The 25,320-nt window shown below is 35.1% G+C and overlaps 1 protein-coding gene across 1 annotated transcript; it reads right to left on the bottom strand.

Annotated features, from left to right (window-relative positions):
* Positions 1-20,405: 20,405 nt before the first annotated feature.
* On the bottom strand, positions 20,406-23,433 carry LOC110897313 (glycine-rich cell wall structural protein 2). The gene is made up of 9 exons (XM_022144067.2): positions 23,301-23,433; positions 22,192-22,314; positions 21,919-21,999; positions 21,729-21,817; positions 21,577-21,651; positions 21,428-21,489; positions 21,272-21,346; positions 20,793-21,194; positions 20,406-20,706 (listed from the first exon to the last, which is right to left on the bottom strand). The coding sequence occupies exons 2-9, from the start codon at positions 22,312-22,314 to the stop codon at positions 20,618-20,620; spliced, it is 996 nt and encodes a 331-aa protein (XP_021999759.1). The 5' UTR covers positions 23,301-23,433; the 3' UTR covers positions 20,406-20,617.
* Positions 23,434-25,320: the final 1,887 nt, after the last annotated feature.

Here is a 25,320-nt window from a genome sequence, read left to right as displayed (position 1 = left end):
GGTGTGGTGGATGAGTTTCAATATATGTCGCACAACCAAAATCTTTGATGGGACATCTTTGGTTCCTGACCAAAAACCAACTGTATGGGGAGAACTATAACTTATTGGCTTGATGTGAATTGATGGTCCTATATATAAAATTACATGTACCTAAATGAACTTTTGCTCCTCTCATGATCATTGGGTTTGTAACCAATAGTAGACGTTTAGTGATCATCTCAACAATAACACTTATTCCAATGATCGTTAATAACTTGGGAATCAAATTCACTATTATCAAATAAATATGCTAATCTGGATTAACATGCTTGTTATCACATTAGCTAATCCACAATCACACAAGCTTCAGGTTGTGGATTTGATAACCATTTAAACGATGCATCGATTTAAAACACTAAATGGTATAATGTTGGGATATGCATATCCTTTAATCACTTCCAAAATATTTAGGGATACACACCCTCCTTTATTTGACAAAAATAAAATTTCCCTTGAGAGCAAACAATACATGCTAATTATCAGCTTGAAGAATCTTCTAGTTCTTCATTATGTTTCACATCATCATTGACTCGGTGTGGTCTAACAGGTCATGCCAACTAACTAAATAATTATGATCCATAAACTTCTGGTTTATGATCGTATGTGTATTACTTGCTCGTATGTAATACAAAACATATGATACAAGAGAATATATTATAACTTCAAAGTTCAAACCATCATGTTATGCAGTCACTCTTTAGTTTGCCACTTTTGTGGTCCATCTCATTATTCTTAGTTTGCCACTTTTGGTGGTCCATCTCATTATTAAAATGATCATCATTACAAATTTCTCAATTATGTCCATGATCAAAACATTTTAATGATCATTATATAATCAATTTACTTCAGAGAATGGAATAACCGAAAAAGCTTCATAGTTTTCTATTATTTACTTGGTCACACGAATATAAAATCATTTCAACCTTTTCATATTCTCTTAATGATATTGCTACTTCTAGAGCATATCTCATGTGTGATAAATGATTTTTTTTCGGTTTTTCAATATAAATAATCTTCTCTTCACATAACATCACATGAGAAGTAATTTTATATATGAGTCAGATAATTTTATCAATCTAATATCTTATGACCTTATATAAACTGATAATGACATTTAGGGAGTATGACACTCGGGTGTCTTATCTAAACATATTATTCCCTTTCATGATAGTGATAAAAAAAACCACAACTTTGGTTTATGAGTTCTATTCAATAGTATCCATACTACAAGGCATACCATATAATCATATTATACAATACATGATGTTATAACATGTCACCATATAGAATTATAATAAACATCTATGATATAATATTTTTTATCATTTACAAACAACTATTTGTGTAAGTTTATTTGAAACATACACAACTATCAATTCCTCGTGATTTTTAATAACATATGATCATAAAAAGCTCTTAAACTAAATCAACTTCAATAGGTAAATCCGAAAATTAATCAACTTCAATAAGCAAATCTAAATAATAGTATATGTAGATAATATATGGAATCTTGCAAAGACCAATTTACAAATGAATACTAATGTAGTGTGCACGCGAATGTATATATTATTAACACTAAGACATGTACACAATAAATCATTTAATCACTGAATGTATTAGGTTTATTAGCATCACAACATTCACACTACCTTTACTAAATCATATATATTTTTTAGTAAAATATTAAACCAGTTAATCATGTACAAATGCACGAAAACAATATTAAAGGATATATCATAAACAAATACATTCAAATTAACATTGTTCACAAATAATATATTTGCCTTAATTTTGACATACTATCAGTAATATCAACCAATCATCATCAATATATCATTATTAACTTGGCTATCGTTATAATTTCTAATTGTTGATCTCGTTATTACAATGACTATCATTGTAATTTTCTCAATTATAATTTCTATTAAAAGGTATCATGCGTCCATCATTTTCCTTTCTTTTTCAACTTTAACCCAAAAGGTTTACTAAATTATTATCCAAGCTTGAAAATATGTTAAAACAGGATCAATAAATCTTAAATAAACTTTAACTAGAAAATTATTATAACAAGTATGTAAATACATTAATTAATATATATGCTTATATATTATCGTTTGATATCCACAAGCAACGTTTACATTGGCTAGTTTGAAAATCATAATGTAATTACACATACATAATATAATCGGTATAAATAAAATTTACACAAGTATTGTTAAACACATTTATCAATTAGAATAAGAATAGGCTCCTAAGAATATACAACACGTACACTAATGCAATTAACCCATATTTTTTTTAGGCAAACGATATATATTAGAATTATGATTTAACACATATTTGTTTTTTTAAGCAAACAATATATATTAGAATTGCGCTATACATATAAAGGAATTTATTTATAACGTGGGCTATTAATTTTTTCTTTGGGCTCAACAAACAATAACGCCTGATCCTATTTGACAAAAAAAAAACTTATTTTTTTATAATGTACAATTAGAACTCATTCACAATTCAGTAACCCTATAACTATTGTCATGAGTTTTTTTTTTTTTTTTCTATGGCTCATTTCACTGTTCAAATATAACTAAAAGCAAATCATATTATATACTTGAAATTCTATTTCGGTAACAGTGACTGTATATTAACAGGTTTGTTGTTTTCTCTTTAAACCTTGGATGAATGTATCAATAATTATTTTTTCATAATTAATTAACTATTCTAGGGGTATAAACTAGTTAAATCCGAGCTTATCTAACTTTGAAATGACCTGTATAAATAACAATCATATTATTCTAACTATTTACTTTTTCTTATTTATTTTTTTTTATTTTAAACAAACTGATTAATTATTCAAAGGTTATAAACCAAAATAGACTTGATTTAGTTTAAACTTAGAATATGATTAAACGAAGTAATAAACCACCTTGTCAAAAAACTTATATATCCAAACTGTTTGTAATGAAAACAATCGGTTACTAAAAACAAAATGGTGCAGCCATAAAGAGGCAAATAATAAAACAAAAATATGGTTTCATAAGGATGTTTTGTTTTGCTTGTCCAAGATTAATCATGCTAAGATGGAGCAATAAAATACAAGCTATAAAAGTAGATAACTTACTTGTAAGATGATGTAATCCAACTTGAAAAGCGAGCCGTGCTGATAACGTGTTGTAAAACAACTAAACCTAATAGCAATATAAAGAGAAGAATAAGACAATGAGGGAATATCAATCTTATTGATACATCATACAAATACAATAGCTAGTATTTATAGAGCTTGACATTAATACAAATACATTAAAGGGATGGGAGTTAAGCATGTGGAAAGTCACAATATTATAACTCATTTATAACAGTTTTTTTTATTTTCAGTTTTTTATTATTTTATTATTCTATTTTTAGCTTTTATGTTTTTTCTTATTTTATTTTTATAATTAATTTTAAACATATTTTTTTTCTTTTATAATACGAAATTTTATAAACTTCTGAGTCTGCCATTAAGACGTACCTATTTTTATCTACATCTCGATATAACTTATTCCCAAAACCGAGTTGTAAGTGGTAATGTATGTGTAATTGATGCAGTACATGTTATCAAAGCAACCTACGTTCGTATTTTTATCTACGTCTCGATATAGATTTTTTCAGAAACTAAGTTGTGAGTGGTAATATACACATAATTGAAGTACAAATATATTTTATCAAAGTAACCTCACATTTAGTTTTTTTTTTATTTAAATTAACACCCTTTTACCATTTTCATTAGGCTACACGGTATGCCCACGTCTTCCCTCCCGTTCCCACCCGGCGACGCCATGTACACCATACCCCCCCCCCCCCCCCCCCCCGTCCCCGTTCCTTTCGTCGATATTTGGACGTTGGCGACGGAACGAATTGTGGGCCCCCTTGATGAAAAGTTACCGTTTAAAAAAATAAATTTCCTTTTTCCAAAAAAAAACAAACGGTCATATTTTCAAATATATATATATTTCATTTCCATTTTCACCTCCATTCACAAATCTAACCCAAAATTTCATCTCTCTCAATTATTTTTTATAAATCTTCTTCCCACTTTTATAAACCTCATACTCCATCATGGAACCCTTCAACAACCAGAACAACCCGAACAATCCGAAGAACCCGAACAATCCCAACAACCCGACCCAACCTAATGTTTTCTCGGTTCCGGCATATTATCCGATGGTAGAACCGAACCACTTCTCGCAATATTCATCAAATGCGTTTGCATCATTCCAACACTCGCCAAACCAACTTGCTCAATTCTCTCGAAATCAAGCCCTTCAACAAATGATGTTGCGGGGTGCTTATAATTTCCCACCGAACCCGACACCACCCGTTCAACCCCAACCGATCCCGACGCAACCCTTTCAACAATCCGAACCCGACGACGATGTGGAGTTTGTTCCCGAAACCCAACCGGCTAAAGGAAAAGGAAAACTAAACAAAGGCAAGCAAGTGGTTGGTGAGCAATCGTCCAAACCGAAGTCGACTAAGTGGACGTCAATCGAAGAAGAAGCCTTAGCCAAGGCTTTCATAGCCACGTCTAACAACAAGACAAAAGGTTCGTATTTTTTTAAGGTTTATCTTTTTCTTTGAAGGTTTATACTTTTTTTTAAGTTTGTTTTTCTAAATTTTTTTTAACAGTTTGTAAGTTTTTAAAGTTTGTTTATTTTTTTATTTAAATTTGTTGGTTAGTTTATTTTTTTAACAGCTTATAAGTTTGTTTATTTTTTATTTAAATCGTATTTTTAAAGTTTGTTTATTTTTTTTATTTTCTTAACAGTTTTTAAGTTTTTAAAGTTTGGTTAGTTTGTTTGAAATTTTTTAATTTTTTTAACAGTTTACATATTTTAAATGTTTGTTTAATTTGTTTAACGTTAATATATTTTGTTTGTTTTATTATAGGTAATAACCAAACGGGTGACGGGTTTTGGTCCAAGGTTTTGGCAAAGTTCCTCGAACTTATGGACCAAGGCCCGTATCGTGATATCGACTCGGTGTCGTCAAAGTGGCGGAAATTGAACTCGGCCGTCAGTAGGTTTTGCGAGGAATATAATAAAATATATACAAGTGGGCGTCGTAGCGGCATGAGCGACGACGATGTTTTCAAACAAGCTTTGGACAAGTATAAGTCGAACAATGGTAATACCAACTTTGCTCACGTTCGCGCGTGGGAAATTATGAAAAAGGAACCGAAATGGTCGCCGATTCCTAACGAGGTGGAGATGGCGAAACGCCAAAAAACATCGGAAACGGGTAGTTTTAGCGCCGGTGGATCGGACGCGAGGTGTCACATAAACTTAAATGATGATGCCGACTTTGACGAAGAGGAGTACGCCGTACATGAAGCGGAGCGTCCACTGGGCCGAGACAAATCAAAGAAGGAGCGGGCCAAGGGGAAAGAAAAGGAAAAGTTGGACCCGAAGATGGAAGAGTTTATGGAAAACTTTAAAATGTACAACGAAGTCTCGGCCCAAAAGACGAAGGCGAAGGAGCGGGCCGTCGAAGAAAAAACTCGTGTAGCGGAAGAAAAGTTACGCGAGAAGGTCCGATTGTCAAATGAGAAAATCAGATTTTCGGATGAAAAAATTCGGCTCAAGGAATGGGAAATGATAACTGATGTGTGTAAAATGCAACATATAAATTACATTAAATGAGGCATAAAACTAACCTTTTTTTAGTACTAATGTTGGAAAAAGAGTGTTTTTGTCTTCCTTTTGTATTTTCAGGATTAAATGAGCTCAAATTAACAAAAGAAGCAAAAAGACAGCTAAATCTAACATAAATACAAGAAAAGGAACATAAGTGGATTGCCCGACCCCTCAACAGCATCCTCCCAAGCAAAACAGAGAAGTCAGAAGACTGAACACGCCCCGTGCTCAGCCAGCACGGGGCCGTGCCCAAGAAGCAGCAGAAAAGACAAACCTATAGAAGCTTCTATTGCCCACCACGGGGTCGTGCCCAGCGAACACGGGGGCGTGGCGAAAGTACTGCAGGCGCATTAATTGTAATTGCGAATTACAATTAATGAAGAGATAGAATGTCAGACAGGCACGGGGCCGTGCCCAGCGGACACGGGGCCGTGCCCAGCCTTCTGTTCAGCCTATAAATAGGAGTGCTTGGTTTCATTGCAACTCATCCCTTGGCACACCCCCTCTCTCACACTTCATCCACCACCCACCACCATCACAGCACCATCTGTGACAACTCGAGTTTCCGAGATTCCACTTTCGCATTTATTGCACGTTCACTGTTTGTTTAGTTGTTTACTGGCACAATTGGTTTACCTTGTAACTGTATATGTTTTGGATTCAATAAAGTGTTTTGTGATTGTGCATGGTTATGTGTTAAGTGTGACAAATACTTAAATGTGGTGATGAGATTGTAAATTGTATATCTTGTGCATGCAATATGTGATAGATAATTCTTAAGGGTGCTTAGTGCTAATAGTGAAATTCTAATCATTCTTAACCCTAATCCCTTTCACTAATCATCACCCAAGAATCAAAACACGTACTTTCACATTCTCTAATCCTCTTTGGCAATCATCATCTTCATCATTAGCAAGCTCTCAATCATCACTCTTGATTCCACACTTTATCTAGAATCAATCCAAGGTAATTGTTTATTGATTGTTTGTTATTATCAATTCTTGATTATGTGATTCATGTAAACCCTAGTTCTTCACATACTAGTTCTGTACTTACTGATTGAACTTTGATTATTGTGAGATGATGTTGATTAGTTGTGTAATCGGTTGCCTGATGTTAAGATACAAGGATTGTAGAATGATTGATTGATAATTGGATTACTGCAATACAGATGCAATGAAATTAGGGTTTCTTAATCGTGAAAACGTAACTGTTACAATTACAATGAACTTTGTATGTACGACTGATTGTTTGTATGAGTTTCATGCTTACAAGGTCCGAACTTTAATCGCTTGTTGATGTCCGACTTTTAAAGATGATAACATATAGTCCGACTTTTATATAACAACCTATAGTCCGACTCTTATAAATTAGACATGGTCCGACTTTTATATCATATATGCTAGTCCGACTTTTTGAATGACAAGGGATATGTCCGAGCTTTGATATTAAAATTGTTGTCCGAACTTTTGTGTGGTATAACATAGTCCGAATTCTTTGAATGAAATATATGAGAGTCCGAGTTTGTGCTTAATGTCATGGTCCGACTTTTTACAAAGGGGATTAAGTGTGTCCGAGTTTTAAGGGGATGGCCCTTGTCCGACTTTTACAAGAACAATGGGAGTCCGACTTTCTTGAAAGACATGAGGGTCCGAGTTTTAAGCATGATTCTTTGTCCGACTTTTCTGTTTAATATGGTTTTCCGAACTTTATAACATGGTTTGATTGTCCGAGTTTTAACTAGGAAGCTTTTCCCGAATGTTTGATGGTGTAATGTAATAGTCCGACTCTTGCTTGTTATACACATGATCCGACTATTGGTTAAGTTATTAACCTTGTTAACTCTATTAGTTGATAAACTATGTTAGATTGTAAATCCAGTTAAACATGTTAACTCCGTTATGACTGTAAAGATGTTAACTCAGTTAGACATGTAACATTGCTAGTGTGTGAATCCTGTTAAGTGTGTTAACTTGGTGAAGTATGTTAACTGCCTGTTCTTCCTATCAAGCATGAATTGTATGAAGATGATTAACTGGTTGTAATGCCTGATGTTAACTGTTACACACACTATGTGATGAACTTTGCATGCGAAACCTTACAAACATGTACTGACTGTGAACACATGCATACTCTAGGCTTTGATTGATTCCTTGTGAGCACTTAACTTAGCATACCGAGCAAACCAAGGTGAGTTCACACAGCCAAGGCATGGGATTCCCGGGTTGGGAATTGGGTTGGAAGATTTGAATTGGATAATTACTCGTACTTATGCTATTGCTAGACTATATACCATCGTCCTCAGGTTAGTCATGACACTTACGTAAAACCTACGTAAACTAGTATCTACCACTGTCTCCCGGGTCGGGAGGACACTTACGTAAAACCTACGTAAACTCATACCTACTACTGTCTTCCGGGTCGGAAGGACACTTACGTAAAACCTACGTAAACCCCACGCGTACCACTGTCCTCGGGGAAGGGCACTCACGTAAAACCTACGTGACCTTGTACGTATTCCTGTTCTCGGGTTAAGAAGAACACTCATGGTTGCAAATAGTCTAGTAAGGATAAACATGGGAAGCCCCCATTAGTAATAAATATAATCATGGGAATCCCCCACTATTAGTACATACATACATGGGAAGCCCCCATTAATGAACATACGAATTACCATTACGTACTTACTTTCTGTGAACTCACTCAACTAGTTGTTGACTCTCTGCTGCATGCCTTGCAGGATCTTAGGTACATGTGGAGCTTGCACAGGGAGGAGCAGGTCGTTGTGGAGCATGGATCGTGGATGCCATGTTAAACTTTATAACACTTGAACTTATTACATACTTTGGGTTTTCATATTATGCTTCCGCTACTAAAACTAAGTTTGGTTTGAACATCAATTGTATTGAGTTGAATTTTTATGAACTACTTTAATTATTATATGCTATGTTTAATATGATTGGTGGCTTGATCATTGTCAGTCACGCTCCGAAGCGGTGGTACTCCGCGTGTGGATTTTGGGGGTGTGACACCATCATCCACCACCATCCATTGTCCATCATAGAGTCTGTGAGTCGTCTCGGGATCCAAGATTGATCGTAAGAGTTCTTGACAATCAAGGCCATGTTTGCCTAAGTCTCTTACATCACTTGGTGAAGACAAGTGTTTAGTATAATACTTTTTATTTTTAATCTTTTGCACTTTTTATGTGGTTTTGTATTAATGACTTTAATAACTAGTTGCTTATGTTGAAGGTGATTCTTCCTTATCGTTTGTCCGTGGTGTCTTGGCATTATTTTACTGTCTATATAAAATAAAAAAAATTTTCAGCATTCATATCTCCACGGTCTATATGGAGGTATGTTGGCTACCTGGTCGGGGGTTAAGGGAACGGTTTGGTAAGGGTCTTGCCCTTGTTCAGCGTTTAGAGGTCCTGCAAGGGACCTGGGTCAAATTTAGTAGGATCTCCTTCAATGCCCATAGGTATTGGATGGCGGGGATCCAAACTCTTTGACCCCTTCATAAGTTAACTACTATTAATACTATAACCCGGCTATTTAGGACTATATCCCTGCTGACTCAGACTACTTAGTCGAGGGTAACGTCACCTCCAAAAGTGGGGCCTACCATAATTTGCATTAATAACTTAATTCATTATCTTTCAATAATCCGACCCTTTAGGATTGTATCCTTGCTGACTCAAACTACTGGGTTGAGGGTGACGTCGCCTTCAAAAGAGGGGCCTACTACAATAACTAAGATAATCTCTTAAACAAGTGCAAAAGTGCGAAAATAATCAAAGGTTATACTAATACACGAGTCGGATCCAAGAGATTCATCTTGTCTATCTGTTTTTATTTTTATTTTATTTTTCAGCATTTAGTTAGTTTTTATTTTCTTAGTTTAAAAATCTTTTGTAACATTTTGATTTGATTAGACGTTGAGGATAAACCGGTACTAAAAGCTCTTGTGTCCTTGGACGACCTCGGTATCTTACCAACACTATACTACGTCCACGATGGGTGCACTTGCCCATATGTGTGTTTAGTGTTAGTGAATATCGTGTTTTATAAATTTAAAACTTGGCTAAAAGTGTAAAAAGGGCTTAAGATATACATCTAAAATATATACACACTGACACGCATCAATAACCATGGATGTCGATCAGTATCCCGAGCCGAAACGTTCGATGTTGAAAAAACTTCAAAACGACATCATGAAGAAGCATAATATTATTTAAGTCTATGTTTGTTTTTTTTTTTTAAGTTTATGTTTTTTTTAAATTTATGTAATGTGGTTTTAATATTAATGAAAATATTTTGTTAGTTTATTTTTTAAATGTTAAAAAAATAGAAGATTAAAAAAATATAGAAGATTAAAAAAAATATATAGAAATGGTGGGGAGGACTATGACTAGGACCATCCTTTCATACCCTCTAGTTCAAGGTAATGGAGTATCTTTGGAAGGACTATGACGTGGCGCCTACGTGACGGATGGTCCTCCAAGGATGGGATGACAGTATACCTTCTAGCCTTATTGTAAGATAGTGTAATGTAATGCTTTATAAAATTTTGAGAAACCGACACATGATTTTTGGTTGTCCATAAATGAAAACTTTGTTATTATGTGTGTGAATTGTTTTGTAAATTTGAGTAGCGAAAAATGATCTGAAAAGTATTGTATATATAGGTTATTTAATTTTAAAATAAAAATTCTTTTTTTAACCTCTAATGGTCATATGGTCTTTTCTCAACAATCAGATTTCAACGACTGCACGTGGCTTCTTTTACCCTCAAACCTAATCCTTCTGCCCTACCTGGGTGACTGACCGCAGTATAGCCGTAGCGGGTAACAACCCAGAAATAAGGATGGTAATGGGTCGGTTATTTGTCGGGTAATTACCCGACAGGTATCGGGTATTCCCATTAGTTCGTTAAAAGATATACATTGTGATTTCTAAATACATTTTTTTAGTATTGTAATTATTATATTATTTTATTTATACATCAACTATTATAAATTAAAAATGTACATTACCTACATGTAAGTTTTATCATAAATTAATAACAACTTTATAATAGTTATACACTTACATGTATATACTTCACAACATACAAAATATAAATACTATTATTAAATGCAAATACTAAAAGAAAATTTATTTTTTCACATTATAAACATACAAAAATAAAACACTAATAGACAAAAGTTAATGGAAAATAAAAATAAAAATTAAAAAAATCGGGTATATGATCGGGTATATAGTTCAGGTAAATGGGGTGTGGTTTCGGGTAATCGTGTCGGGTATCAACTAATCCCATATCCAACCCATACATGTTTTGGTCAAAAATTACCGAAGCAATTAAGTGATCAAATTTAGTTTGTGAGGTAGTGTGCTATAGAGATTTGCAAAAATGTGCTAAGTTGATTAATAAATAAAACCGTTTCTGGATATAGTTTCAAGATATCAAACTATATCAATTATCAAGTAATGAACAATAAAAGTAAAGATTAACGCGGGATGTACGAGGAAAGCCCTTGATCTATCTAGATCGCTGACACAAAACCTCGGGAGCTGACAACTGCCAGCTGCTTTTGTTCTTCTCATAGATTGAAATATCAGGATACAGCTTCAGGATAATGCACGGATCAGCTCTAAGTGTTACAATGATTGTGAGATGGGAGTGAATGATTGTGAATGTAGCAAGTAATCAGTGTGTGTACGAGATTACATGTGTTTTTCTAATGATCCGGCATCCCCTTATATAGTTTTTAAATTCTAACTGAATATCCTACGATTCCGGGATACGGAGAATATCCCCTTGTGACCGTTGTAGACCTCTTCATCCGCTATCAACGTTCACTTTTCAACCACTTTGAGCGAGTCTTCAGGAAGACCTAGTCCGTGTTAACGTTGGTCCCTTGCAACTAAAGTATACAAACAAACCATTAGTAACGAGCAAGATACTTCTGCAGGATGTTACCAATATCCTGGTTCGGTATCCTGGTCGCAGATTAGAAACATAAAGTCAAGATATATTATCGAGATATAGGTTCAAAATTTCACCCATAACAATGATGAGTTATGATAATTTTCTAGCCTTTAATCTCTCTAGTTATCTTCTTATATATACACCCAAGAGGAAACCCAATTAGTTAATAAAGGTAATATGGTCCATCAACAATTACCAACTAATTATATAATAGGTTTTAATATATTTTGATGTATATAATATAAATGATTATATGGCTACAAGATTAAATATTACAATAATAATATATTTAATCTTACATTCTCCCACTTAGCCGATTAATCATTTATCATGAGTATTAGATAAGCCTGATCAGCAATTAACACTCATTTTAGCTTTAAACCAAGAACCGTAGCAGAGAAATACAGTCGTTGAATCATCATTCGACTCAGGACCCCCATTAGTCATACTATAACCTCAATCTAAAACCTAACATTTATGATCAAAATATGCACAAGCCCTTTAACATTTGATTTGTATTTATATTTGTCTATATGTCATTACACCGACAAAACATATGTTAGAAACATATACAATCTAACTGATGAAATTTTATTAATTAAAACATAAGTAAGTACAACATGCTATTAAATAAGGTCTTTAGTAAATCCCACATTGGAAACATGTTCTTCGAAAACTTTAGGTGGGAGACCTTTAGTCATCGGATACGCAAGCATATTTTTAGTACTAATATACTCAATACAAAGATTATTTTCCTCAACTCGTTCACGTACGAACAAGTACTTTGTATTGAGATAGAAACCAGCTTCAGTCAAACCGTTACTGTTCGAGAAACTAACGGCAGCTGAGTTATCACAGTAAAGCTTCAATGGTCTATAAATGGAATTAACAATTTTGAGTCCAGTAATCAGATTCCTAAGCAACATTCCATGACAGGTTGCGTTATAAACAACAATGTGTTATGCCATCATTGTGGAAGTTGTGGTTAACTATTGTTTATGACTCTTCCATGAGATGGGTCCGCCTTCTAACATAAAGATATAGCCCGAAGTAGATTTCTTGTCATCTTTGCATTTGGCAAAGTCAGAATCAGAATAGCCTACCACTTCTAAGTGATCACTTCTTCTATAAGTCAGTTTATAGTCTTTCGTCCCTTGTAGATATCGAATTACCTTCTTAGCTGCTTTCCAATGATCTAGGCCAGGATTAGTCTGATAACGGCCTAGCATTCCAGCAATATAAGCGATATCTGGGCGAGTACAGACTTGAGCATACATCAGGCTCCCGACTACTGACACATAAGGTATCTGGCCCATTTGCTCCTTTTCAACCTCTGTTTTCGGACATTGGAATGAACCGAAAACATCTTCCTTAACTACTAAAGCGACTGAGGGTTTGCATGGTTGCATGTTGTAATGTGTAAGGACACGATCTATGCAATCCTTTGAGATAATCCTAAGATCCCTTTGTGTCTATCTCGGTGAATTTCGATGCCAATGACGTAAGAAGCATCTCCGAGATCCTTCATGTCGAAGTTATGCGAGAGTAACCGCTTCGACTCATGCAACATGTCTAAACTATTACTTGCCAGTAGAATATCATCTACGTAAAGGACAAGTATAGTAAAGTTGCTCCCACTCATCTTGAGGTAGGTGCATTGATCCACTTGATTCTTTATAAAACCTTGTTTCTTCATGACTTCATCAAACTTGAGATACCATTGACGTGATACTTGTTTTAACCCGTAAATGGATTTCTTCAACTTACAGACTAGATGCTCCTGACCTTCAGGTTTAAAGCCTTCAAGTTGTTTCATGTAAACATCTTCGTATAAGTTTCCGTTAAGGAAAGCGGTTTTAACGTCCATCTGATGCAGCTCTAAATCAAAATGAGCTACTAGGGTCATAACGATCCTTAATGAATCTTTACGAGAGACAGAGGAGAACGTCTCTTGAAAATCAATTCCCTTTTTTTGAGTGTAGCCCTTTGCAACCAATCTCTCTTTGTAGCGTTCAATGTTCACATTCGGATCCACTTTTGTTTTGAATACCCATTTACATCCTATGGGTTTGAAACCGTTGGGTAATTCTACCAAATCCCAAATGTCATTTTTCTTCATGGATTCAAGCTCATCAATCATTGCTTTATTCCATTCAGAAGACTGATCACTGCTAATGGCTTCATTATAAGATATAGGATCATTGAGCTTTCTGGCATCCATTTCAGTCATATAGGTAACATAATCATCCCAATTAGTAGGCCTTATGGGCCTGGATGACCTTCTGAGTTGATTATCGGGTTCAGCGTTGTCTTGGTTTTGAGCGTTTGATGTGTCTTCGTTATGAGGTATAATGGGTTCTGTTTGTGGAAGTAAATTTGGATTTGGTGTAGTAGTTTCAGGTGCAGTTGTTGCATTGGGTACAAGAGGATAAACAGAGTAATGGTAATCAACGAGTCTCTCCCCCTCGCGTCTTGTACTTCTTGCAATTCTTCGTAAGGGTTAGTGTTGCTCCCACTGACCTTGAAATCCTCCAGGAACGTAGCACGCTTGGTTTCAATAATACGGGTGACGTGGGAAGGACAATAGAAACGATAACCTTTTAAGTGATCAGGATACTCGATAAAGAAACAGGTAACTGTTTTAGGTTCAAGTTTCCTTAGGAAAGGATTATAAAGTTTTGCTTCAGCAATGCAGCCCCATACTTTCGTATATTTAAGACTCGGTTTCCTTCATGTCCAAAGTTCATAAAGAGTTTTAGGGACAGACCTAGAAGGAATCTATAATATGAACAGCTGCTTTTAACACTTCAGTCAGAGGAATAATGGTAAATTAGTGTTGGATAACATACTACGCCCCATGTTCATAAGGGCATGGTTTCTTCGTTCAGCGACACCGTTCTGCTGAGGTGTACCAGGCATGGTGTATTGGTTTACAATCCCCTGACTCTTACAAAAATCATAAAATGGACCAGGAGCTTGACCCACATCAGTATGTCTTCCATAATATTCACCACCTCTATTAGATCTCACAACTTTAATTTAACAATCTAGTTGTTTTTCAACTTCAGCTTTATAATCTTTAAAAGTTGTAAGAGATCAGATTTTTCCTTAATGAGATACAAGTACATGTAACAAGAATAATCATCAATGAAAGTGATAAATGAAGTATGTCCAGTGATGCCAGCGATTTGGTAGGGACCACGAATGTCAGTATGAATGAGTTCTAATAAATTAGAGCTCCTAATGGCACCTTTCTTATTTGCTAATGTCATTTTACCTTTAAGACATTTGACAAATGTTCCAAAATCAGTGAAATCGAGAGGAGGTAAGACTTCGTCCTTTACGAGACGATTTAATCGTTATCTTGAGATGTGGCCTAAACATTGATGCCACAACATGGATGAAGTCTCTAAATCTCATTTCTATTTCATCTTTGTGATTGATTCATTAATATTATATGACAACAAATATTTGGAAAAATCATCATCTAGTTCTAATCTATAGAGGCCACCTTCCAGAATGCCAGTACCATAAACAACGGAATCATATAGAATAGAGAGTTTGCGATGACCATGGGAAACAACAAAACCGTCTATATCTAACTTTGGTCCTGATACAAGGTTCCAAGTCACCTCATGAACAAATAAGGTATCATAAAGTTTAATGCATAAACTAGTTTTCATAAATAATTGTAATGTTCCTATGGCATTCACTTCTAATTCCCTATCATCCCCAACTTTAAGTGTTCTTTGGTTTCTTCCCAGCTTTCGGATTGAAAGGAATCCCTGAGTAGAATTGGTTATATAAACCATAGAACCAGAATCAAACCACCAAGAATTAGCAGGAACATTTAAATTATAGGACTCAAGTATCATAAAAAAATCGTTACGTTTCTTAGCCAGCCACTCCTTAAAGTCAGGGTATTCCTTCTGCTTATGTCCTGACTTTTTACAAAACTTGCAGTAGGGTTTGCCTAAGGAGTTCGTAGAGCTAGAAGGTGCAATTGTATTAGGATTGGGCTTTTGGACCTTGGAAGCATCCCTTCTTGGATAATTGTTCTTCCTTTTCTTAGAGTTGGAGGTGGTGAAGTTTGCAACATCAGTAGTGCGATCCATCTTCATACGCTCTTCCTCCTGCAAGCACATGGCGATCAACTCACTCATCGTCCATTTGTCCTTCTGAGTGTTGTAATTGATCTTGAATGCTTCACAGGACGAAGGAAGCGAAGTAATGATGAAGTGAACAAGAAAACCATCACCGATTTCCATGTCTAATCCCTTGAGCTTATGGGCCAAGTCATTCATTATCATGATGTGTTCGCGAATGCCGCTCCTCCCATCATACTTAGTAGTCACCAGCTTGAGGATTAAAGTACTAGCGTGTGCTTTAGACGTACCCTTGAACTGCTCCTCCACAGAAACCAAGTAGGTTTTAGCATCATCAGAATCAGGAATGGCTCCTCTAATCGCATTGCTTATGGATTGCTTCATAAACATGAGAGACATGCGGTTACACCTAGTCCATTTCTCCATTGTCATCTGCTCAGCAGCAGTGCTTTGAGGAGTAAGGTCTGTCGGATTATTCTCCCTTAAAGCATAATCGAAATCCAATAATGCAAGAATAAGCATGAGAGAGTCCTTCCATGCAGCAAAGTTATCACCAATCAAGTGTGGAATCCCGCAGTTAGGTGCTGAGAGTGGAAATAAGATGAGCGAATTACGATACTAAAAAAGAAGTCTTAATGTGATCTAAGGGCATGTTATACTAAGGCAGGCATAAATAATGACCATTTTAGTTATGAAGCTGTGATATTGTCTATTACTAACATCAAATAATAGACTTAGTTAAAATTCTACTTAATGAAGACAAATCACCTTTGGGCAGAAGTGTAATCATCTAAGCATGTATGCAAAGTAATTGTGACGAATCAGCTTTGGCCAGAAATGAGACAATCACCTTAGTTATGCACTTGTTAAGTATGAATGAATTAAATCAGCTTTGGCCAGAAATAAGACATTCACGTTTGTAATGCATAATTAACATATCTTTTATAATACTTGAACAATAAATAGATGCATCAAATCACCTTTGGGCAGAAGTGATACATCGGAAGCTCATTCAAGTTAAGCTATTTGGTTTTGTGAAAAATTATCTGATTCTGATTAATTAAGTATCTACAAAACCAATTATTTAATAGCAAAATTTTAGTTCACATTAACAGTCTAATAAAGTAATGGGATTTCGGATAAATCTTGACATTTCATAAACACTTATGATTTCGAATAAGTTATATCTCGGATTCATCCGAAACGTATGATTTCGAATCATCTCGGATCTGTCCGAGATGGATGAGTTCGAATGATTTCGGATGTGTCCGAGATGTGTAAGTTCGAATGATCTCGGATCTGTACGAGATGAGTTAGTTTGAATAATATCGGATCTATCCGAGATGAGTTAGTTCAAATTGGTCTTGGATTCATCCGAGATGATAAGTTCGAAATGATCTCAGATTCATCATAGACGTGTTCTCCAAGATTCGAAATCCTTAATTTTGGCAGTTAATAAGTGATAAGGGTGAAATTCGAATTTTCAGGGATTATTAGGATTATGTTTACTGTTTTAATGTGTTTAAGTTTATCTAAATATTTTGAAAATAATTTCTATAAATAATAATAATAACAGATATCGAAAATATTTTAATTGATAAAACAGATCAAAACAAAAAAATATCCAATAATCCTTAATTCATTCCAAATTATATGAATTTATCGAATTTCCTAAGAACATCAAGAAGAACCCTAATATAATAAAACCAAATTCTGGAATCCGAAACTGTAAAGTTTAGTTCTATAAACAATTTCGGAACAGTGATGATCCGAAACACAAGGTTTTACCCATTAAATATAATATCGGAAGATTAACATATTGTCCGAAATTCAAAACATCAAATCCGAACAGTATCTCGGATGGGATTAGGTTTCAAATTTTATTAGAGTTTTCAAAAAAAATGTTTTCCAGACTTATGGATAAAAAAACAAAACTGATTTATCAGCATATGCTCTGATACCACATGTTAGACCAGTTTTATTTTAAACATAATGGAGAACATAAATAAATGATATACCTGTTACAACAGACAGGCCAGCAGAGAATCCAGTAAGAGACACAGCCATGGAATTCGACATACTTATCAAGATGATCTGGTTCCTTCTTAGGGTGTAAGTTAATGGGTGATACCAAACTCTAGGGTTTGAGTTCGTGAATAAGGAGAGAGAGAGATGGGGCGATTATGATAATTGTCTAACCTTTAATTTCTCTATATATATACACCCAAGAGTAAACCCAATTAGTTAACAAGAGTAATATTGTCCATCAACGATTACCAATTAATTATATAATAGGTTTTAATATATTTGATCTATATAATATAAATGATTATATGACTAGAAGATTAAATATTACAATAATAATATATTTAATGTTACATAATTTTCCCTTGCTCTCTTGCATAAACCCTACACAATATGCAACACTAATAAGACTAAAACTTCTCCATCTCCTTTCTTTCCCATATATCTCCAAACCCCTTTTAATCCTCTCAAATTCATCATCTTCTTCACTCGCTTTCTTAAAAAAACGCTTCCCCGAGGCACCACCGAGTCTTCTAACGCTACACACCCGCCTTGACCGATGTCGGGAGTCATGGGATGAAGCGCCAATACAAATTGTTGCCAAATAAGACATTCCATGGCAATCTAAACTTCAACTTTGCACAGGATATGTTACTAAACATTGTTCTTTCCACCACATCTTGTGCTTCTTGAGGCGTCTTGTTGATACGACCCAATACAAATTGCTTCATTTTTATTGGGTTTACTTTCCAATCTTTTTCATCTATAACATATGTATCAAACTCGGTACTGTCGTGTGGGCATGGTTCGGTTTCAGTTGTGGGCTAAAACCGAATCATAACTAATGTTCTGTTTTCTAGATTTTTCACATGCTATATTTTGGTTACAAGGGAAAATGGTTTGGTTAAATCCAATCATACATAGGGTTAAACAAAATATTAGCATTTTTTTACTTTTATAAGTTTAGGAGAATAAAAGACAACTAACATATTATTTATCAAAAGATTATAACAAAACTTTTTTTACCTATAACATATTATTTACTAAAAGGCAGAAAATGTATAGGTTGGTCTTGATCTCGGCTTAGTTAAAAATATACAATTTGTTTTTATGCTCACCTCTACTTTTTATATTCAAAGCTGATATTTAAAGGGCTTACAAGATGTAACTTGAGACGGGGTGAACGTGCAAAACCAGTAGAAGGTCTTGTCGTCGACCGGAAGATAACCAAAGCGGACACCCCCGCCAAGTTCACATGGAACATTGGATCAAAGCCCGTGCCATCGGGGAACTCCACCAAACCCCAAATAGCTAATCTCCCAACGCTTACCTACCGGTGTCTCAAGACCCAACCATTTTACCACCACTGAGTTAACTCCATCACACCCTATCAACACCTACATAGATATTTATAACTCATATTAGAGACTAAAAATGACATAACTTGGTAGACATGATGATATCTCTGTTAAAAGAAAACTGTAAAGGTAAATTAAATAAAACCGTCTGTGAAGGGACAAGGCAGTAGTGGTAAGGCCAGCTAATAATCCAGCACCCACAATAACTATCTATTATTCTACGGGTCAAGTTACTCTACAAAGACTCCTAATTGTAAGAAGTGTAAGAAGGATTTATAGAGAGACAAGTATCCAATAACCTAAAATTAAACCCACTACATCACCACCCAAAACCTAAACACCCACCCCCACCCCACCACCACCCAAAAACCTAAACCCCCCCCCCACCCCCACGGCAAAAATATATATATATATATATATATATATATATATACATATATATATATATATATATATATATATATATATATACCTCACCAAAAAAAACCCCAAAAAACCTAACATCCCCACCCCACCCCCCAAAAACCTAAAAAAAACCTAAACCCCCCCACCCCACCCCACCCCTCAAAAACCTAAAAAAACCTAACCCCCCCCCACCACCCCCCAAAAACCTAAACCTCCACCCCTTCAGCAAAAAAAAAAAAAAAAAAAAAAAAAAAAAAAAAAAAAAAAAAAAATTGGGGGGTGGGTGATGGGGGTGGGGGTTTAGGTTTTTGGTGGTGGTGGATGTTTAAGTTTTTTTTTGTAATGGATTTTTTTAGAAACCTTTGTACCCTTCCTACAATTAGGATCCTTTGTATTTGATCCTAATCCCTCTATATCTACATCTTCCTCATTCATTTTTGGACTTTCTTTGTTTCTGGAAATATTACAGTGACCAATTTCAACAAGGTGGCTCCTCACTCCCATCAAAAGTCAAGAGGACTAAAAAGGCAGGCAAATACACCAGTACAAACAAACATAGTAGAAATCAAATATTATTAATTACGTGTGGAAATAATAATATTTGCTTGGATTTAATTTCACCTGATCACAATGTAGATGGACTATACATACTTCTCTGGATATCTCATTAGTTAGATCTATATACAGAATACTATTATGGTATTGTTATTTTCTGTTCTATTACTATTTATTAATAGATTTAAAAATACATTAACGCTTCATTTTTATAAATTAAAAGCTCTATCTTAAACTGAAAACAAAAATTACAGCAAATTATTTTTCTGAAACAATAAAGTAACATTAATTAAGAAATAAGAAGAAAACTCAAAACTCACTACTTAAACTTAGTCTACACCTTTAGTACAAACTGATGATCCTAAGTCAATTATCTCAAACTGAAAAAATCAAACAAAACATAGAGAGATGCTGCAACCAAACATTCATGAAAAACACTTCAAACCACCAAGAGAAAACTTCACTCGTTGCCTTCTGCCCCCTGGTTTGCCCTGTTCGATCTGAACCCACCACGACCCCTTCCACGAGTTCCCCTCCCACGACCACGCCCTACATATCAAACACACAAAAAAAAATAAAAAAAATTCAACCTTTGACTTCCGTTTGTCAAACAACGCGCTTGAATAAAATTGTACCTCGCCCTTGCATAGGAAATTCTTGATTGTAACCTCTGGCATCTTGTTGAGTATCCATATACGGTTCGTTATTATAACCACCCCTTCCACGACCACGGAAATTACGACCCCTACCCCTGGGAGATTCTTGGTTGTAACCCCCAACGTCTTGCTGATTATCCATGTAAGATCCATTGTTGTAACCTCCCCTTCCACGACCACGGAAATTACGACCCCTGCCCCTAGGAGATTCTTGATTGTATCCTCCCGTATCTTGCTGACCATCCATGTAAGGGGCGTTGTTGTAATTTCCCCTTCCACGGCCACGGAAGCTGCGGCCTCTTCCTCGACCTCTTCCACGTGGATAACCACCAGGGCCATCCCAACCGCCATCATCATACTCCTCTTGTGCATAACCGTTTCCTGTAATTATAAATAATTCCTGTTAGTAACACTTATAAATGTTATAAAGAAGATTTATAGTTGAAAAAAAAAGATACCTGGAGCGGGCCGAGACCTACCCCTTCCGCGCCCCCTGCCGCCACGACCCCTACCCCTTGCAGTTGGTGATCCCTCTGCAAATAAATAAAGTGTTTAAATAAAACTATCAAAGAATGAATAAATACGACGTATGTAGGAAATTAATAAAATTATACCTCCTTCATATTCAAATTCAGTGGACACCTTCACCTGGTCAGCTGGTAATGGCGGCTGATACCTGACAAAACATTTCATTTATCATGTTGGATCTATGCTGATGACATCATAAGCCACATATCATTCAAATCTTCATATTCAAACTCACCCGATAGATGATGTGTTTAACTCCTCCTTGGAGAGAGTAATAGTGATCATCGAAACATGTCTCGTCGTCTCCAAGCTGAAACAAAATAAATAGCATACTAAGACAAAACACTGACTTCCTAAAACGCACACGTAATACCAAAGTTATCTTACGGGAGTAATCCTTCTTCTAAAGGTTCCCATGTGTCAGTTATGTCTGTGGATCCGATGGAGGTATTTTGATGGAGACCAACTATTCGCCTCTACAATAAAAATGTAGAGAAGAGTTCTAAACGTGATTAAAAAATGGTGACAGAAATTAAAGAACAAAAACGTATGATATAATGTATATATGATGGCAAACCTTTATTAGTTCGACAATTGTGACAGTCTTGTTGATAGCTCTACCCATAGCTTTGAACACAATCTCTGATGAGCCTTTTTCCTAAAGAGCAATAAATAGTGCAATCAGATACTATATCAAGCACTTAAATCATAGAATTAGTAGTATGCATCAATACCTATTGGTTAACAAAATGAAGTTGAGTGAATGAAGACAGATTCAAATACCTCATTAGGCGACAATTTACAACACTTGAAAAAAAACAATATTGTAATATAGAAGCAAAATATTTACCTGAAGCAAAGTCATGGCATATGTGATATAGCTTCGCATTCTCCCCTGGCTGGTAATACGTATCTCGTTCTCATTAATGGGTTGCTCTGCTCTAGGCTTCTCAACTTTCTGGTACCGATCCATCTATCATAATAAAAAGTCAAGCATTAAACCAAAAACAAACATAAATAAATAGTGTCTCCCAGAACAATATGCAACTACAAACAGAAAACCTAAGTAGTTAATGCGGCAAAATTTTGGATATCGGTCAAGGACTGATATTTGAGATATCGGTTATCGCAGTGGGATATCGGTGGGATATCGGTAATTTTAATATCATGCAAAATTTATATATATAGCAATTTAACGCTAACAATTGTAACAAGTAAGAACTAAGACTTAAAACACTAACATTTAACAGTAACAACCAACAATTTAGACTTAAAACACTGATAGCAGCAATAAGAAGAAAAATGAATGGTAGAAATAAGAATGGTACTGATATCGGGAAAATCGGTGATTTACCGATCAAATATCGGTCCTATATCGGTCAAATATCGGACAATATCGTTGATATTATCGGTACCGATATTCTGACCAATATTTTGTACCGTTATCTCGGCAGGGGACCGATAACCGATATATCACTGATATATCGGTTGATATATCGGGATATTAACTACATAGCAGAAAACAACAATCTGTTTCAATTAAATCCCAAATAAAGCAAATACAAAAAATCATATAACATCAGTTATTAAAGCATTTGAAAATCACCAGCTATACACAGGCACTACTAAATCTAGTATCTTTCTCAAGCTACAAAGCACAAAACAACAAAAGATTGTTAAGAAGCAAACAATAAAACCAAATGCAGTGCATGCATTTATCAATTAGTGTAAACACAAATACAATCCAGAAAACATGTACATATACACTCTATCACTCACTTTACAAACCTAAAATCAAAGCAGTCACCACAAAAATTAGGGTTTTCTCATAGCAACAAAATAATGACAAAAAATAACAGCTTTTAATCAAAACATAGCGAGAATATGAAAAGAAACAATATAGAGCAATGAATCTGCAAATAGAAGAATAAAAACGTGTGTTTGAGGAATTAATGATACCGTTTATTGATTGAGGATTTGGATAAGACAGTACAGGTGTGAAGAGCCCTCTTCTCCGGCTTCAATTTTCTTCGTTTAAGCCCTAAAAACCGTATGGCTATGGAGTTTTCGCTTTTTATATTACCTGTGCCCTAACTAAACTCTCTATCCAAACCGTTGAACCGGGTTTCCTTGTTTTCTTTGTTGGGCCGGGCTTTAATTCTCATTTTGGGCTACGCTTAGATACGCATCCGGTCCAGTTGGTTTAGGGCTTCGCTTCATATGTATCCATCAAGTAAAGTACTGGTTTTTTTAAACTATATACAACGGTGTGTCTAACTTAACTTACAGTGGTGCCTTTAGGTTTTGACGAATGAATGGCTTATGCAATTAGCGCTTGTAGTTAGTTATACGAAAACAATACCCCTCCCTTAAATTAGGGGTGTCAATCATGCTTGGTTGGTGGATTGAAAGTGTTAAAAAATGAGAATTAATTCTCATTCATATGTTTTATTTATTGGGGTTATTGTATAGCTTGTTCTGTTTGTATTTTGGCCTGTTACTCTTTTGGGCTTATGTTGTGTGGACTGATTGGTATATCAGTTCACGTATATTGTTGTTTGTTATAATAGTCTAATGTTTGTTGTAAGTTGTTAAATACAGCTGGAAGTCTAAGGGGGTGTTATGAAACTTTGGAGGGATTCCGATCATCTCGTCGCATACTTTTGGGCTAATGTGTAACATTTTGTGCTGGAAGTATAAAAGGCATGTTTTTGTGTAGAGATCGTTTATTCCCCTAGTTTCACTCTTATACTCTCTCTCATACTGTTACGCATACCAGCTTCAAGTTCATCTGTTCTTCTTCTTCGATTGTATCTTTTGTATCAGTTGTTATAAGATCTTTGATAGATCTTGTGATTGCATGTGATCACTATTTCTGGTCATCTGATTGTTTGTATCAGTTGATCGTTACTTTATATTTGTTCTTAGATCTTACTATTTGTAAGATCTAGGGTTTTGGAGGGAGTTTTTTGGTTTGGGTAAATAATAAAGTTTTGTCGTTTGTTTTTTCGCTATTTTGTGTGTTTATCAGTTATATTCATACCATTTGACAGAAAGACTTTGGGTTGATAGTTTGATAACACGAAGTTGATGAATATATGTATTAGTGTCATAAACATCAACCATAAGCTAACAAATAATGGTCATGTTTTGGTCAACTCATTTAGTGTCAACCCATTTACGAATATGAGTGATACATGGTAGGAGCAGTTTAAACAATAATCGTTAACTAGATGTTAAATAAAAATTACTGGCCACTTAACTATCACACGTCTCTCTTTGGTATCATGCCAAAGCATAAAAGTGACATTTGAAAGCTCACGCAAACCACCACAATAGTCTGGTCTCCTAAATGGCCGGCTATCAATATATATGTTTATCGTGTTTGCGGTGGTGTACAACGTCATGCAACAACAAAAGTACATCCACGTAAGTAACAATAGTACATGCACAGACAAATATTGGAAATTAAGGGAGTTTGACTTTTATAGACTTATTTATGCACTGAAATAAGTATTTATTTATTTATTTATTTCAAACCAGAACTAATGGGAAAATTTATTGAAACATGAACTATAATAGTCAAACTCCAAATTTAGTTTAAAGAATGTTTATCCAATTCTGAATCGGTATATAAACACGTGTAATCGACCAAATGATGTAAAAAAGTTGTATCGTATATTCATTATATACACAAAAACAATGTTACAATAAAAAGCAAATTTACTTTAGTAATATCTTATCTTACTCATATTCAATGTGTGACTAATCTATAAAGGTGTTATTATACTTCTTGTATGATTAAATTAAGATCTCTCGTTCTTGTATGATTAAATTAAGATCATACTGAGTCTTCAGGCAGCGGGTTTTCTTCGGAACTGAAGATGGCTGGCATGGACTACTCAGTTTCGTCTACGATCGCGGGTGTATGGAGTTGTTTTTTGCCATTGGGTTACCTTGAGTAGCCAGACTTTTACGT

This window comes from Helianthus annuus, chromosome 13 (assembly GCF_002127325.2).
Source record: "Helianthus annuus cultivar XRQ/B chromosome 13, HanXRQr2.0-SUNRISE, whole genome shotgun sequence".
Lineage (NCBI taxonomy): Eukaryota > Viridiplantae > Streptophyta > Magnoliopsida > Asterales > Asteraceae > Helianthus > Helianthus annuus.
Note: the sequence above shows the minus strand (reverse complement) of the source record. Positions and strands in the feature narration are given on the sequence as shown.